The sequence below is a fragment of the Scleropages formosus genome, chromosome 7 (assembly GCF_900964775.1).
Source record: "Scleropages formosus chromosome 7, fSclFor1.1, whole genome shotgun sequence".
NCBI lineage: Eukaryota > Metazoa > Chordata > Actinopteri > Osteoglossiformes > Osteoglossidae > Scleropages > Scleropages formosus.
Genome location: NC_041812.1, coordinates 27,773,317 through 27,792,135, shown reverse-complemented (window position 1 = coordinate 27,792,135; position 18,819 = coordinate 27,773,317). Strand labels below are relative to the sequence as shown.

At 44.9% G+C, this 18,819-nt stretch overlaps 1 protein-coding gene across 1 annotated transcript in view; it reads left to right on the top strand.

Annotated features, from left to right (window-relative positions):
- The first annotated feature begins 222 nt into the window (after positions 1-222).
- Positions 223-18,819, top strand: part of LOC108931159 (tight junction protein ZO-1-like) — a 75,621-nt gene continuing 57,024 nt past the window's right edge. Inside the window, exons 1-2 of the mRNA XM_018746773.2 lie at positions 223-646; positions 6,324-6,462. Of these exons, the coding sequence (XP_018602289.1) occupies positions 552-646; positions 6,324-6,462 (234 nt within the window). The 5' untranslated portion in view covers positions 223-551. The remainder of the gene's footprint in view (positions 647-6,323; positions 6,463-18,819) is intronic.

The window sequence follows — 18,819 nt, the reverse complement described above, 5'->3', positions numbered from 1 at the left end:
CATTACTCAGTGTCATAACCCTTTCTGTCTTTTTCACTCTCTCTCCCCTCCTCTCTCTCTCTCTCTTTCTCTACTATGGCCTCTCACTCTCCATCTCTCGCTCTCTCACTCTCGCTCTCCCTCTCTCCCTCTCTCTTGCTCTTTATCTCTCTCCTGCCTTACACACAGACATTTGGGTGCTGCAGTATTTGGTGAGAGTTTTTTTTTTTTTTTTGTTTTTGGTTGGGGGGGGGGCCTCCAAAGTGCCGTGTCGGGGTGGGGAAACAAAACGATGTTCTGGTCCTGACTGAAACCGAACGGATTAGCCATCTATTCTGAGCGCTAATGGGATTAGAGGGTCAGCGCAGACATGGGCAACGGCAGCGTGGTGCCTTTTGTTGAGCTCCTCGGGGAGAGCCTTCCCCCCCGTCAGTTCCTCAGGGCTGGAAATGGCGTTGCGATGCTGAGCGAGGGAGACGCAGCGCGGGCGGATGCCAGGGAGTAGAGACTTGCGCGGTCACCTGTGCCGGTTCGTGGCGTGGATTCGCGGCTAGCGGGCAGAGCGACGCACCATGAAATACCAAAAATACATCACTGTCATGCAGATGGCCCTGGGAGTGACTGCGTCCAACAAGGAGCACTGCCTTCCCCCCAAGAGACGGATGTGGTGAGTGGGAACGTCAGGGTGGGCGACCGTGCCGAGAGCGGAGGGGTGGGGAAGAGCGTCAGCGGGGCCGCCGTGTCACTGTTGTCTGCGAGCGGGAGCGGGGAGGAGGAAGCGCTCAGCCATTGTGCTCCTGCTCCATCCGCAGAATTAGCCCGTTAGCCTCCTTTGTGTTGAGGAAGGGAGCCTCACTCAGCGTGCGCCTACGCGCGTGCATGTGTGTATGCGTGACAGGCTTTCTTGCGGAGAGCTGTGACCGTGGGAGCCCCCCGACGCCCCTTTTCTCCTGCTTCTGCTTCTCGCTCTCATTGCTTTAATTCTACTAATCGGGAGGTTGGCCGCTATGCTGTTGACGGCTTCTCGTGCCAAGGCGCGCACACGTCTCCGCGTATGCGTGCGTGCGTTTTATGCGAGCCCGTTTAGACGCATTTGTCGCTGTGTTTCAGTTTCGGTGTCGAGGGAGACTAATCTGGCCCCAAGATAACATGCACAAGAAAAGTTAGACCTGTTTGGGAAAAGTATGAAATAGTCTGACTATCAGTGACCTTCTTGTTAGCGTTTCTATTACATATTTGAATACTTAAGATCAGTACGTATCACGTCTGTAAATAAAGCAGAAATTCTCTCTCCTCAAGTAGTATGTATTGAAAGTGGTTCATAATTAAATATGTTCGTGCAAACAGAATTAACTATTGCTGCCATAGGCTCGTATTCCCTTCATAAGATAAAATACATATGAATAAAAGTTTTGTAGGATATGTTGCCATGAATGATGAAGTACACAAGGTTGCAAACTCTACACCCACTGCTCCCATGCAGCGAAGAGGCGTATGAAATGACGGCTGGCCCGTTGTATTTGCTTGCGTCAGATCAGCGTGAATGTCAGTTTTTGCCATGAACCTGTGATGGTGTTACATTCACCTGCCCATTCTTCTGGGCTGTTTGTTTGCAAGAAACATGTGACAGGGATGTTGATCCCTGTCTTGTTTACGCTGTCAGCAGTAAGACTCCCAAGAGAGAAAATGGTGATACCGACGAACGACAGGGCAGTGCTGATGAAGAATCTGCCTTTCTGCAGTGTTCGGAGGGAAGCGCACAGCCCCGTGTTGCCATTCCTTGTCCCGTTCAGACATTTTTCCTTCTGTGGCTTCGGTCGGAGCTTCACGGCGGCCGCTAAATTAGAGACGTGCAGCAAGAAGATGTGACGTGGATAGCTGGATTACGGTGTTGACAGACTTCAGTGTCAGGAAGGAACCCTATGGCCGATCAACGACGAGGAGCACGCGCTGACTCTGTCATCCTCATCTGCGTATCTTTGTTTTTTCTCATCCTCGTAAGTGACATGGGAGCGACGCATAATAAACTACTCACTTTGGTTCATGAAAGGGGGGCACTCCGGGAAAGACCGCAACGTGCTGCCTCAGCATGCACAGAGGGTTCTGGCACATTTCGATGCTGATTTTTAAACTGATCGAGTGAAACCCAGCAAGAGGAAAAGGCTGAAAAATAAGATTCTTTACTCTGATGTCGTGAAGAAATTTCGAGTGAAAGGATGCTGCCTTGCTCTTCATCCCTGTTCCTTCAGTTGAACTCGCAGCAGTTAAATTGTTTTCAGTGGGTGAGAATTTTTAAATCAGCGCTCCAAACCTCACTTACAAACTCAGAGGCGTGAAGAATTGAAAAAGGTGATTGTGAGTGTGTGATCACACAGATTTCGTCACCTTGGTTAGTGTAGTTATCCATGGATTCAATGACATTTACATTTACATTTATTCATTTAGCAGATGCTTTCGTCCAAAGCAACGCGCATCTCAGCAAAAGTACAAGTACCTGTGAGTCCCGTGCAGGGTTGCCACCAAATCGTTGTTGCCCACGAGAGGACTCGCAGTAGGTACACAGACAGCGGTACATTTCTCAGGTTGATGTGTGCACTAAAATGGCACATATTTTCATTCTGCTGCTTTTGCAGTCTTCTCCCATGGCTTATAGGACTAAAGAGAACAGGTTACGCACTGGTCATGTTGTCAGACCTCCTCATTTTGCTGCTTTGCCTCTGAGTGCATTTATAATCAGGCATCGGTTTGGTCAGTAGGTTCCCACGGCTCCTCTTAGGTCCGTGTCAGACGTCAGGAGACACACTGATGATGGCAAGGATGCAGTTCACAGCTGAGAGAGGTAAATGGCAGGAAGTTTCCTTTACAGACCACCGGACCCAAAAGACAAGGTCTGAGACTGAGGTGTCTAGTCGGAAGAAGGAACTGAGGAACTGAAGCAGGACCTGTGTTTAAATCTCCTGCAGTGACACCCTTGATCAAGGTGCCAACTGAATTGCTCCAACATAAATTACCCAGCTGTATAAATGGGTAAAGAATTTAAAGCAGCTTAGTCCACAACCATAACATCGCAAGCGGCGTTGGAGAAAAGCTTCACATAAACAAATGGACAGTAAGAAGAAGAAGAATGAATGAATGGGAGCTGGAAGAGACTCAGTGGCCCCCTGAGCACAATTTAGCTCTTGTGATAAATTTAAATAGGCAGATTTTCTCTCTCTCCACACATCACTGTCCATGCTTGAGGATTTGTTCAAAATGTGCAAAATCCTGGTGTGGTCTGTTAGCTGCCTTCCAGATAATGTCACTCTCACCACCACCACCCCAAAATGTGCGTTTGGCACCAGCGCTAAAGCAAATCCAGCGCACTGTTGAACGGACTGATCTCGCAGAGATATGAATCCATCAGCTAAATCCACTTAACCAGATATTATCGGAAACATGTGTTTTGGTTTTCATTCTGTGAGAATTAGTTTCATGTGTTTCATGAAACATTTTGCTGTCAAAAATCTTATTTCCATCTTAGTGCACAAATAATAACCACAGTACATATTTAACTTCTTTCCCCAGGGCAAAAATCTCAAGATGAAATAAAGAGTTACATTAATCTTATTTATTTCAAATGCTGCAAGTGGTGCAGAATGACTCGTGACTGTTTTGCAGACCCGCAGGACGCAGTCGAGATGGAATCACCTATCATGGTCATTAAGACAGAAAACCACGACTATTTAGTTGCCGAGCAAATGCATTTATCCAAAGTGACCCACTTCGTTTCAAATTTTTATGGTTACACCCATTTACACAAATGGAAATTTTTTGACGCAAGGTCAGTTAAGTACGTTTCTCAAGAGTACAACAGCGACTCCCACCCTGGGAGACGAGGATGGAGGGCCCAGTGCAAAGCCTGTAGATGGGCTCTCAGCCCTCCCAGATGCTGAGCAGATGTTCTGCTCACAGCAGTATTTACCAAAACAGTCTGTCACTCCTTTACCCGTAGTCGGGGATTAGTGTTAACCTGGGTTAATAAACTTTGCAGTCCATTACCAGTCTTAATGCGGCAACCCTGTCATCCACCGCAGCACCGACTTCTCCTTCATTCCCCTTCATCTTCATTGATTGTTTGTCCATGACTTCAAAGTGCCGTATATGATTCTGACACTGTTTTTGGATTGAAGGCCTAAACTGCGTCTCTTCAGAAGTTGACGTTTTGAGCTGACGGATTCCGTGTCATGGTTGATACGTGTCTGCACGGATAATCTGTCAATCCGATCCATCTGTCAAATCTGTCTGCCCCCCCAAGGCCCTATCCTTCCCAATCAGCGCTCCCGGGCAGCCGTCTGCTGCCGTGCCGAGAGCGTGCCCATGTCAGAGAGTTGGACTGGAGCTCGGGAATGAAGCTGTGAACTGACTTCACCTTCTTGGACTTTGCTGGGTCCAGTTTCTGTCTTCCTCAGCAGCATTGTAACTGAAAGTACATTGAAGCTGAACGACTGCGTGTCTATGGCTGCTCTTAGAATGTCATAAACTCACGACACCTGGGCAAGTCGGAGGAGCCTTCAGCACTACGCCGCCCTATTTTTCTCTCATCTGCGCATGTCCGACTGCTCACCAGATTTTGCTTGCGGCAGGAAGCAGTCATAGCTTGCGCACCCTGTGGTGAACAGAATGCAGTGCTCTACGACTCTGAGGCTGGCGTTAGCGAAAGCCTCACAGAACGAAACCGGAACGTTGTCTGTTGGTGACACCGCGTGACGTGGAACATGCTGGAGGGACGGCAGGGCGTCAAATTGTAACTAAGAAAATTGCTGGCGGTTGTTTTAGGTAGAGTCCTAAAATGGTTAAAATTGTGAGTACTTTTAGAAAAAAGTCTTGGCTATGTAACAAAATAGTAATGAAAACCTCAAGAGAAGTATTGCCTTCCCAGGAATTAAAGGCGCATTCATCTCCAGCCATGGTGTCAGCATGCTGCCATACAGGGACAATCTCTTTATAACTGGGACTTATGGTAACTTTCATCATGTTCTAATGGACAACCATTGTCCTTCACTGAACTCTGTGCTATCTATATTTTTATTTTCAATTGTATTCAACAAACTCCATTGTCTCCATTGTAGCACTGGAACAGAAGAGATGCTATAGACTGATCAATAAGAATTTGTGTTTTCTCTTTCCAAATATGATATTTCCACAGAAATGATGTGTTCTCTGATGATTCAAATATCAATTTGCACCCACACAGATTAAGAAAGTATTGTAAGTATGCCTAGCGTGCAGAGCTGCACTCACATTTTTGTACACCACAATCAACTCCCATCCAAGCTCAGAGCTGGAGGATGCTCTTAAGCCAGCATTCAGTTCTTAAAGATCTATTAGAAGGCCTGGAAGGCATCCTAATCTGCAGCCTACAATGTGAAGGCAACCCCCTTTTCTCCACTCTTGTGAGTCTCGGGGATTCTGTCGCGCACACTGAGCGATGGACGCTTTTCCGCATGCGATGTAGCGTTCCGGGCTCGGAGTGGACAGCAGCTTGTTGTAACCTGCGCCACATTCCTGGGAGAGAGAGCTAGTGAACACTGCAGCAGGTTCCCCACTTTCCTAGGCTGGACACAGATTCGCTCGAGTGAGATATTCCCAGAAGGCCGAGTGAATTTTTTGTTCTTCTGGGCATGTCCATTTCTTTATCTGCCTTTGTTCATATTTCCTGTCTCAAAGTGCCAGAATGTTGTAGAGTTTTATCCTGAGTATGGAATTTTGTTTTTTGTTTTGAGATACGTAGTTTTGTATTTTTATAGACACTGGACAATTGCTATTATTGTATTAGGGCTAAAAAGTTCTGCAGAAGGTCCATTGCGATACGCATAAAATTAACAGCATAAACAGACGTTTGAATCGGCACAGCAACGAATCAGACTTGCAAGTTAAAAGCATTTGCTGTAGTTCTCGTATGTTTGAGTAGAACATTAGATTTGCAAATTGTGAAATGGCTGCGTTGTACCGATGCATTGCCGCTCAGACATTGTAGGTAGAATCATCTTCTCACTTTAAAGTAGACTCCACCGCAGCCTACGTGTAGATGAGAAAAGGACTATAATGTGTCTATAATGATATAGGGCTGAATAACTGGCAGAGAAAAAGAACAGAGTGGATATCATTGACAAGGCTCATCATTTGTACATTTTCTCTCCATCTCTGTCCTGCTTACATCCACTGAACACACAATATATCCATGAAGGGTGTCATTTAAAAGGAAGGGGAAAAAGCAGTGTTTTCCTCATAAAGTTGCAAAGCTTGCGAGCATTTTGGTTGTCATCACCACCATAGCTCCTGAATGTTTGTCCTCCATGGTACAGGGTTACCCCCAGCTCGGACACCTCCACCACTGGCGCCTCATCGGTGAGCGCCAGCCAGGGCAAGCCCTCATTGCGCCGGATCAAAGGCAGGATCCACCGCAGCAAGAGCCTGGATAGCATGGACCTGCTGGACTGCAACGTGAGTGCTAGCTCATGAGTGTTTGCCTGGGCATGTGTGCTAGTGTGTGTGTGTGTGTGTGTGTGTGTGTGTGTGTGTGGGCCTGAAGGGGTGAAGGTCCCACAGCGCTGATGCTCTGCTTTTTTTGGACCCCCTGAGGTCCCTCTGGCTTTGACAAATAGCTGGGTGGCACAGTGCTGTGCTGCTGCAGACATGGAAAATGTGTGGCTCTGTCGGTAACACTCTTTTACAGTAATCAACATTTCTGAAGATGCTGCGACACATTAATAATCGTCACCATGGCTAGCCCATTTTATTGAATCAAATGCTGAATCTGTTTCAGTATCTACTCTGTGTAAAGAATCTTGCCTTGCTCTCGGTTGTCCACTTGATCAAATGTTTAAAGGCTGATTGATAGGGTGCCTGGCACTCCCACCTTCTGAACTAAACCATTTATAGCCCGATTGCTCCTGACGATATTGGTCAGCCCCTGAGCTGTTAAACTTTGCTTCCTGTGGTGACCAATCAATCTGAAACCCCAGATGCCAGGACAAAACCGTTTAGGAGCTAATGGATTAGCCTCAGATCTTCATCCATATACTACTGGTCCCAGAGAGAAACAACTGTTGGACCAGTGCTCAAATATCATATTATTACACATGATACGTGTCCCCAAGGCCAGTGGTGTAGGAACATTTTTCAGAAATTGTTGGTGGTGTACCATCTTTTTTTTCACTGTAGTCCTATTGTTACAAAGTTTTTAGGAATAGGTTTGTTGTTTAGATGCTGCTATTTATTTCTAATGACTTTAATGATGTTGCAGCAGGGCTGCAGAATGGGCAGCACCGGTGCCTCACACTTTCTTTACTGTGGATTTGGATATGTCTTTGAATCTGGCTCAGCCTATGTGGAGTTTGCATGTTCTCCTCATGTTTGTGTGGGTTTCCTTCTGGTGCTCTGGTTTCCTCTTGTAGTGTAAAGACGTGTGTTTCAGATGAAACGGTGACTGTAAATTGCCCTTTGTGTGTTCATGTAGGAGTGAATGAGAGCATGTGTGTGGTTGCCCTGTGATGGATTGGTGTCCTGTCCAGGGTGTGTCCCGTCTCATGCCTTTTGGTTCAAGGGTAGGCTTCAGAGCCCCGCAAGGACATCTGGTTGTTGCCGGACGGACTGGGTGGCTTAGAGACCCACCAGTAGATTGGCACCGTGTACTTATGTCACGCCCACTCTCTTGTTATTTGGGTCTCATGACCAGTGATGACCCAGGATGTAATGTAATGACTATTCTTTGCAAATATATTGGTCACTTTTTTAATGTAATCATTCTTCTGTCATTTCTGTTACTGTTGCAACATTTGAAAAATGCAGCAAAAAGAAGCAGTAGAATGGCGCTGTTCATAAAATGAAACGTGCTGTCAGACCGGAGACAGTAGTATTTGCAGGTGTATGTTTGTTAATGCTGAGAGTTCACGTATTGGGCCAAAAACCGTCTCATTGCAGTTTGGCACAGAAGCACTAAATTCTTTGCTCAGTCCAGCTTCACTCATTCAGCTTTACTTATTCAGTTAGAAAACACAGTACAAGGCTGTACATCTGTTCATTTGAATGCATGGTTGAGATGAGCATAGCTAAACGGCTTCCTTAGCCACAGGAGGTGTTGTGTGGGGGGAGCCAGTTAGCGCTGTGTACCTTGGCTGCAAGCGTGGAAGCTCGAAACGCCCAAGGAGGTCCACTTAAACACACAGCCCATCTCCAGAATTCACAGCTCAGATTTCCTCCCTCGCGGTTACAGTTTCCCAAGGAAGAAGAGAGCGAGAGCGCTGCCGCGCATTTATTCAGAATGAAGTCTCGCCCAGGAACCGAGTGGGGTGTTTGGCCCGAGGCGCGTCCCCCGCTGGCATCCAGCACGGCAAGCGCAGCGCTGCTTCTCAGAGCAGGCGCAACGCAGGGGGAGGGCGCCCTGCCTTCTGCAGCAACGGAGAAATACACAGCTCCCGCGCAGCACTGTGCACCGCAGACTCTTTTACCCCATTGAACCGCTTTATTGTCTTCCTTCTATGCTTTTACCATTGATTTATTTAATTGCGCATTGCTTGAGCAATTTAGCAGAAATCCCATTTTCTGCCCGGTTCAAAAATGAGGGGGCACGGAGAAAGAGGGACTCTTAGGGCACCGGCAAGGGTTAAGGGAACAAGACCTCTATCCATCTTTCCACCCACCACTGCACCAGCGCACAGTCTTTTCACTTTTGTTGTATCACCGGCTTTTGTCGTTAATCTCTGGCGGAACTGGGCCCTGTGCTTTCCGCATCACACATATCACTTTGGGAGCGTCCCATGTTTTACACCTTGGGAGCGACGCCTCAAGATAAATTCCTGCGGTTTGTTTCACCCGCTAAGAGTTCGCTTCGAAGCTGTAAATCCACAGCCCTCATTAGGAGAACGATGCGTGTGTGTTTTGATGCGGTGTGTTTCTTGCTTCCTCAGCCATTCTTGTAAGTGTGGGGGGGGGGGGGATATTTTGCAGCAGCAGCTACAGCAGGGCGAGACGGGGGGGGGCTTGTGTTCGCAGGTAGGGGACACTACCTTACCGAGGCTGCCAGCTGTTAATTATTCATCGTCTGAGGTACAAATCGCCTGTTTTGTACGAAGTAGCTGTTTTCTGAGAAAAGAAGGATAGATTTTTTTTTCCAGGAGGAAAGGACGGAGGAAGACAGAAAAAGACGGGTGCTAATGAAACACGTGTGGGTGCTTACACTTCATATAACGACTGCGTGTGCAGCAACTCGGAGTTGTGGGTTTGCTTTGCTTTGCAAATGACTGCCCCCCTCTCTCCTCCATAATGGTGTCTCTCTGGCTGGAGGTCTGCCTTGGCCAGAAGCACCTTTTTTCCCAGCACATCTCTAGCGTAAGCACTTTCGCCCTGTTTAGTATTCTGGAAGGACAGCGGTAGCAATGGAGGATAGCGAGACTGCAGCTGATTAAAATGCTTTCTCTGTGTTGCTTTGTCCAGAGAATGGTTGCTTCCCTCTTTGTGTGTGTGTGTGTGTTGCTGAGTTAACAGATCTGAGTTTGGCTGCACTTCGCTGTGCATGTGTACCATTGTTTTTGTGTTTGTGTAAAGAGGACAGGAGTTGCTTGTGGTTTTGCTGCAGCATCTGAACAGTACAGGGGTTACTGCAGTCATGTGTAATTGCCACTGTAAAGTCCTGCAGATGCAGTAATACGCTGCATACTACAGAAGGTCTGATGCACAGTATATGAATCTGATTTTTGTGACTCTGATGTTCGTCACAAAACAGTAAAAATGAGAATGTAACATATGCTCGGTGCAGCCTGCTTTGATAAATCCATGTAAAAATGCTTATTTTACATTATTCTGTATCTAGCTTTTTGTGTTTGCATTCCAAAATCTCAAATGCTGATGTATGTGAAATCATTTCCTTAGGTAGCATCTGTAGTTAATTTCACATAGTGCTTCTTGTGGCAATGCTGAGGGTGAATATATGTTTCGCATTTTCAGTAAGCCATGCTTCTTTATGCCCATCTAATGCTGGACTGTTTGCCGGGAAGGGTTTTGTGGACAATGCTTATTGATACAGCTGCACACATTTTAATTTGCAAGCATTAACTGGCATTTTGAGTAGTCATGGACGTGTGAGGTTATTACATTTTTCCCTGCTTGTATGTGTGTGATGGTGTCCTGTTTGTGCATGTGTGTTTGTTTGGGTGTGTAGATTCATTTTTGCTCTTGTTGCCAGTTATCGATCTGTTGCAGGAAGGAGCCTCCAGCTCAGCACATCCCTGAGTGGCGGAGGGAAGGGGGGAGTGTTTGGCATTCACCTGTATCAGTCTGTGTAAACTATAAAAGCTGTAGTGAAACCATAAAAATATTAAATGAATTACAATTCCTGTGCCACTGTTCTTGTGGCCAGTTGGCAGTCAGAATTTTCTTTATCGAAGATAATGGACAATACTTCAGTAGCCGAAGTTTGTAACTTGAAGAAATATTTTAACTGTAAGCAATATATACAATGTAATTGACTGGCGTCCCGTCGGCGTGCTTCCAGGATAGGCTCTGGTCCACCGTGACCCTGCTCAGCACAAGCAGTTATCGCAAGAAGAAGCAATGGTGTTTGGACACCTTGCATGCTTAGTCCTCAAGTGGACGGTAGGCATCAGGAACCCGACCGCTACTTCTACGGACCTTTCACAAGAACTAAAGCCGCTCGTGTTTAACTGGAAAAAAAAACTCACAACACTTAATAAATGCCTCACTGTTACAGAGCTTAGCTGGGCTTTACAAATATGGTTTGATCAAATGGCTAGACTTACCGTAAAAGATCAAACCTGATTGACTTTTTGTCAACAATGAGACGTACAACAAATGGAGCGTTCGATTTCCCTGTGTAAGCACAAAGACAGAACCAGGGAAAAGCGGACTGCATGGGTGGTCAGCTGCCAATAGCCGCTTGAAGGCATTATGACACTGTGGCTTTCCATTTGAAATCAGGAAAACAATGAGCAAAAGAAAATAACTATTTAAGCATACGTCTTATGCTATGGGAAACCATTTCACACAGAACAATATTATACATCCATGCATCCCATGCGCCATCAGTGACCACTTGTTCAGTGCTGGGTCACTCATAGAGGGAATGAGGCAGGGCACACCCTGGACAGAATACCAGTCCTTTGCAGAGCCATCACGCGTACGTACTTATTCACTCAGACATACAATTAGTGATAGCGAGTGAGGGAATTTATTCAGTGTGTATTCCTTTGGGTGGTGGGAGGAGCAGGAGCACAGAAGAGCATGCAGCCTCCACACACTGCGCTGAGCTGAATTTGAACCTACATCCAAACCCAGAGCCCAGGAGCGGTGAGGGACCAGCGTTTTCCGCTGCACAACCACCACGCCACAGTATTATTCACACCACACTGAATAATTACTCCTTTACAGTCACATGTTACCTAGTGTTTCGCCGAGCACACTTTTCTGGACGGAGGTTTTCAGGAGAAATTGAGTACAGTTAAAAGGCCAAAATGATGTGAATAATGTATGAATGAATTCTTGGTTCTTTACTTGAACGTGATCTACAATTCCCGGACAATAATAATGAGTATTGAACAGCGAAACATGTAGCATATTATCACTGTACACAGGCTTTGTCATTTATGCTGATGGAGAGTAGTTGTTAAGCATACTCATTTTGACTATGTCTTGGTTGTTTCTCTTGGTCTCAGTTAAGAGGAAGAAAGGCCTTTTGGCTGTTCTTAAGGCACGTGGGTTGCAAGGACACGTAACGTCATCCAGTGCTCTCTGGGATTTTCGCCTGCCTAAAGATATTCATGTATTCAGCCCTGGCCACGTGTCTCACATGAGTAAAGGAAAGGTCAACACAGCAAATGGCAGCGTATTGTGTGATTTATTGCGTTGCTGTTCAGACCCTTTGTTAATCAGGACACATGCATGCGTGTGTGTGCGTTGGGTTATTTCTTTATTTATTTATTTATTTATTATTTTTCCCCCTACTCTGCCTTGGGGCTTCCACTGCCAGGTATTGATCTGTTGCAGGAAGGAATCTCCAGCTCAGCACTTCGCTGAGTGGAGGCAGTGGAAGGGGGGGGCTCACGTTGACCTGACATGCTGCTGGACTGACTTCAGCTCCCCCCATCAGCATCACAGCTTCGTGCTCTTCAGACACTTGTGTGTCAGTGACAGTGCCACAGGAGACCTCCTTCTTTTCTCACTCAGGTCCGTAATATGTCACATCCATGGACCAGCCCTTACTGTACCCGGTCGATTACTTACTTTGTATCCTGACTCACTTTACATTTTCCACCGGTAGAAACAACTCGGTCCACAATGTAAGAGGCCAATTTTCTGAGAACTTCTTAACAGAAGGTGTAACGATAGTTTCTGAGGGTTTACCCATGTCTGGTCAACAGTACATTAATGTTCCAGTAATACATGCTGTATTTTATTCTTATGATCTTTTCTTCATTTGTCTAGTGCATTTGTGAAATGTTTACAGAATAGAGGCGTGTTAAATAATAAACTGTTTAATTTTTATTTATTAGCAGTGCAGCAAGAAATAATCATTGAAATATACAGTCTGTTTGCCAGACTAAGCCAGGAAAAATTGCGGGATAGAAACAAGCTTAAAAGAACTCTATACACCCTAGTACTTGAACCTAATTCATTTCTGATAATGTGTGGGGTGGTACTTCATACCAAAGAAGGTATTTCCATTATTTCTCCTGGGAAAAATGTTAATCCATTCCTAGATGCCGGACTGTCAGAACTTTAAGCAAAAAGAGCAAAAAACCTATAAACTCATTAATGTAGTGGGGTAACATTATTATAATCATTGTTATTCTTACTCTTATGTATTTATTCATTTATTTATTCTTTTTATCTTTAATTTTATTGTGCTTGTCCTTTTTATGAAACTCATCGAATGTCTAGTTTACATTGCTCGCTGTAACCAAAATACAGAACAAGGACAATGTGTCCTCATATCACCACCAAGCTACAAGCCCAGTTAAACCAAACTGGCACAACTTGAGAGAAAAGGCTGTTTTGGGACTGCATGGTCAATCACAGCACCCTTTATAATGGTGAGACAAAATGTGAGAAAGGGTTCTAAATGTCTCTATAGTTAGTGATTCTCTTTTTACCAATGTATCTTCCTATCCAAATAATTCCATGAAAGATTCAGTTACAGTAATATGTAAAATACGGAGAAAAGCTGACTCTTTGGAAGCTGCAGTACGGTGTATCATGCCCTTGACACGAATTGTTACTAAGTTGTTCACAACAAAGACTAAAGGCTTTTCAAGTTGATCAATTGCAGCATTATAAATGCAATGATGGCATGGATTTGTAACATTTATTTATCTAAGTGATATTTTTAAACAGTCCTAGCCTTTGAATTGCTAATATAAAGTAAATTTTATTTAAAGAAATATATTTTATATTTGATTTTGATGGCAGGGGAAGGAAAAGAGTTATGATTTTCCACTGGTTTCCATAGCAACACTAGGGTTAGTCTCTCTAGGCATACGAAAGCACAGAGTCAGGTGCGGGGGATAATTCCCGCAAATCCAAGAGGAACACGGGCATAGTTTATGATGCTGAGTGTTAGAGGTGACGCGAGCCTGCTTCTGAATGATGCTGCCACCATTGTTTGAGAAACCATCTGCAGCTGTTTTGTCTGTATTGCAGGCTGACACCATATCGACATTCTTTAGCTGCACCCTGCTTTCCTACAGGTCTGCTAGAGCTCGGAACTGGCAGGTATTTGACATGTCTTTTCCCCTACAAATTTCCATCTGCTTCCTCTGGAAATATACGATTTTCATCGCAGACATAGTATATTTTTAATAGGGGAGCAGGGACAAGTGAGCTCCTCAGCTTGTGCTCCCCAGAAAGGTGTTGTCACGGTTACGGCAAGTAGTCTACGGTCAGCACTGTACCCGTGGTCCATCCCACTTCAACAACGTGGCAAACGAGGACTGTTTGAGCAGCTTGTCTGGAATTCTGTAGGGGGCAGAGTTTTTCAGTTTGTAAAGTAGAGAGGACTGAATGAACGGACGACTAAATTATTAAATCAAGACCTAAATAACACAATGATCAGAAATACGAAGTTCACTGTTTGCTGTAAATTTACTCTGTTATGCAAAATGTCCCGTCCTGGGTGTGTCCCCTCCCCCTCCGGCCTTACGCCCTGTGTTGCCGGGTTGGCTCCGGTTCCCCGCGACCCCGTATGGGACAAGCGGTTCTGAAAATGTGTGTGTGTGTGTGTGTGTATGCAAAATGTGGCCACAGAATATATTCATAAACATTGACAAGTACCAGTTCATTCTATAGCCTCTCTTTCTTGCTCTGTTAGTTTGCAGGAGAAGAGTTAATGCAGTGAAGGCCTCATTTCAAAGGTGTATCCATTTGAATTTCACATCACAAATATTGTCGATTAAATATTCATTGCAATTTCTCACTTCAGTCAGTTGATAGAGACTGTAAGACTTGTTGTGTTATTGGCATTTGTGGGCAGGCTGTGCTGTTTCCTTCTGAAACATCTTCCCGGTAAGGGTTCAGAACGGAGCTGTTGGATGGGGGGTATTTAATTTTATTGGATTACAATGTAAATGTAAATGCATTGAAATTGCTGACATTGTTACTTTCCTGTATGAGTTTTTCTTCAAGGACAGGTTGAGTATCGGCTGTGGGAAAGACAAAATGACTGTAAAAGTCCACCGTTGGGACATTTGACTCGTACCAGTGAAGCGGGACCCTTCAGGACCGGGGGAGTGTGAATTCTCACCGGGGGTTATGTGGGGAGTTTACAGGGAACATGACACATGGAACAATTAAAAGGGGACACTTAATTATAGTCGCAGCAGAGGATGCCCCAGAGATGCCCCAGTGTGTTGATTAAAGAGCTTCCCTGGCAGTTAAACCACCGGTGTTTTAATGGTGCCTTCCTGTGTTTGTTTCAGGATGCATCATTTATTAACTCTCAGCAAATTTCCACATCTTGTGCTGATTATTTTATATACATCAAAATGGGAAATGAAACATATCATAGCAGATAGGTACAATCAATTTAATATTGAAACATTTATGATCTACAGCTTTGTGTTTATTTGCTGACATCGAGTCAACACATGCGCGGTTTCGCTGGAGGTTGGATTTAACCAGGCAATAGGTGATAAATTCTTTCAAGTTTAACCGACAGTTTTATTGATGCTCATGCTTCCTTTTAATTTTGCTCTTAAATAAATAATGTGGCCTCTTGTCTGAAACTGGAGTTTATGTGAGGTAGTCCAATGTCTTGTATATTATATAAGCATGCAATGAAATTACCCAGCGGAGAGTTAATTTCAGTCCCTTTGAAAGGTTTCTGAGCTAAGTGCTCCCCTACTGTATTATTCTAAAGGATGTTGTATTAAATAAAATTTGATCGACTGATGAATGGAATGTCCCTGACAGCCAGCCCCTCCGACAACTGCTATAAATATTGCAGGCAAGATAGTCAGTGCCCTCTGCTGGTGTGTGGTGCGAACACAGTGTCAGAATACACATTTTGGGTACATTTGCCCCTCGTCCCCAACCTTCTGTCTTCATCTAGAGCTCTGGTCTGATAATCAGTACTGGAGAAATTACTTTTGTTTCTTGTGTGGTCAGGGGGAATTGGCAGTCCTGGTGCTCTTCCTGTTCTCTGGATGTTCCCATGGAGAATATGGAGGGATTGGTAATGCGTACACTGTCACACTCCTGTTGTCCGAGTGTCCTCCCCTCTCCGTACTTTCTCTCCACAGTGTAAACCCATCACTGTCCATCATTTTATCCCCCATCCTAAATGTCTGTTCTTTATTCTCCGTCAGAAACGTACTTCCCTTACAGACGTCACACAGTATTCACATTTTATCTCTGCTCTCTGAACACCTCCCGTCTCAGGCCTCCAGTCTCTTTTTTTTCTCCACTATTTATCGTCTCCTTCCTATTTATCGTTACTCCTTTTTTAGATGACATCTTTGCATGGGGCAGCTTACAGTGTTACTTATGGGGTTTGAATGATACACTACTTACAATAATTTACCCTATTATTTACCCATTTATACAGGTGGATATTTTTTCTGGAGCAAGTTAGGGTAAATACATGGCTCAAGAGTATTATAGCAGAATGAGGGATTTGAACTGGGAGCTTTTAGATTGCTAAGATGATGGCCTTAAACCACTATGCTGCCTGCTGTCCCAGTACTATCCCTACTCTCTACCTGCCTGGTTCTCATGAATTACCCTGCAGGGGGAAACTGATGGATTGCTGTCTGCTTCTGTTGCATGTAGTTTAGTGATGAGCCTGCACCCCCTTTCTTTAAACCGTCACTGAGCCTCATGGATTTTTTGTCCCTCCAAGCAACAACTCATAACTAAACATGGTAGGAATTAACACAGTTAATTTCCAAATGAGTTGAGACCCTGTCCTACAGTTTTGGCAGTGTGGTAAATCACCTCCTGGTTGATTTGTTTTTTTGCTTTCATAATCCCCCTCCTCCTTTTTCTCTCACACTTTCTATCAACCTCCAATCCAGTCCTTCCTTTTGCCTGTTCCCTTAACATCAGTAGAAAACTTTTAAAACCTTGGTTTTTATTTTAAAAAAGGCACCCCTTTTGGGCTTCTTTTGTCTTGTGGCATTGGAGCCATGGGCCTTGGGATGCAGGGAAGAGTATAGGTGCATATTCATTTGGGAGTATCAGCACATGCTGTGAAAAACCTGTCAACAAAGCAGATGTTCAGGGATTGTAGTTACGCCAGCTTTAGGTGGTTTAGGGACTTTTACCCTCTTCTGTCTAGGAACCCATGGCATCAGGTTTGATGGAAGTGAGATCCTCAACATCAAGTCTTAAGAAGTCCCAGTGTTCTGATTAAAAGGGGCTAATTAATGGTGTTAATTAAGTTACTCTCACTACCTGTGGCTACAGGAGAAGAAGTTTTATTGATTTTTGCATTTTCCCTTCCAAGCAATCCCTTCTAAGTGCCCTGAAGATTCCCTTTAAAGGTTTGTTATCCTAGCTCCTCTGTGTTGTTTGCAAATGCAAAGTAGTCACATCCCCAGTCTGTTACTCTTATTTTATTTGCTGTGATTTCTTCACAACTTGCACCTACATCTCATTCGCTGGAACTGCTTATTTTTATTGTTCTTCTCATATTTGCTTCAGACATGTATTCACACTGATCCAAGAGTACACAGCCATAAAGGCTGGTCTTTTATTGAATTTTTCATCTTTTTGGTTTGCTCTTCTGGAAAAGTGAATATGATCAGATCAGGTAGTATGATCAGGTGTGATCAGAGGGAGCATCTAGGCTGAGTGACAGTAGATGGAGCAGGATGTCCTGTGGTGCTGGTGCTCCACTCATCCACCTGCAGAGATGCAACTGTAGCCTCTGGGGGGAGCAAGAACCATGGAGGTAGCCTGGGCCAAAAGTCTTAAATACAAGGCATGGGACAAGTCTGCTGTGCAAACTTGTTTATGGCAGATTTTAAAACGTCCCTGTGATTGCTCGGAGAATGCTTAGAACAAAGTCTTTTATCTCATCGTTATGTTGTTCAGAGTATCTGATGCATTTCATTATTATTTTTCATTTCTTGACTGCCCTCTTCACTTTTTGTTGTAAAATACTTATTATCCGCTGTTCTTCCTCCGCAGACGTGGCAAACTACTGATTATCTGACAAGTTCATTCATGTGCTCAAAATATATAATTTTCATACATGAGGCTGCTGCCTAGTAGTTTATGGGGAGGGACTGAGAAGTCAGTGTGCAGTAATTGTAGCTTTCATTGTAAATTATAAATCTGACAGAAGTTTACTTTATGATGTCAGTCACAGTCCTCTCACAGTAATGAGCAGTTTTGAGCTCTATCTCGATTGAAACAGCTACTGCTATAATGCAGAGTGTGAGCTCCAACAAAACATGTCATTACGGAGGAGGAGCAAGGGCCTGGGAAAGAGTACAAATCAAGTGTGTCCATTTGGAATAGTGATATGGCCAACTTTTCACTGGATGACACACACACACACATTTTCAGAACTGCTCGTCCCAGACGGGGTCACAGGGAACCGGAGCCTACCCGGTAACACGGCGTAAGGCCGGAGGGGGAGGGGACACACCCAGGACGGGACGCCAGTCCATCACAAGGCACCCCAAGCGGGACTCGAACCCCAGACCCACCGGAGAGCAGGACTGTGGTCCAACCCACTGCGCCACTGCACCACCGCACCCCCCCCCCCTCTTCACCGGATGAACACACTGTAAGTCGATTTGCTGAAGAATAGAGGTGTGGAGATAAGTTTGAGTTGATAACAAATGATACAGAGTATAGTTATTACTGTGCCCCCTCAAAGCTGTAAAAACAGTGGTCTTATGACTATTCTTACACACTCTCAGTGTTGAAAAACAGTGGACTAGTGGTTTCCTTCACTGAGTTGGTACAACTTGCTGTGGCTGAGTCAGCCTTTGTTGCTCCTCCTTCATTGTCTCAGATCCCTGCAGAAGTCGTACAGCTCAAATGCTCCCCTGCACCACAACAGCACTGGGCCTTCCTGGCAGATTGTGAGTCACGACACCACTCCTGCCCTGCCCCTCAGACTGCTCAGCTCATGCTAGGGTCAGCCAGTGAGAGAAGCAGCAGGGTGACTGGCGTCTTTGCCTCACGGTGATACATGACGCTCCGGTCACCTCACGTGCACACCTGCCGGCCTTTTGGTATAGTGTTACTCAATTTTTTTTAACCTGATCTATGCAATGTGGAAAGGTCAAGAGCATGTAATCTTGCTTTTAATAACACGTGGTTTGGTGGCTCACAGAT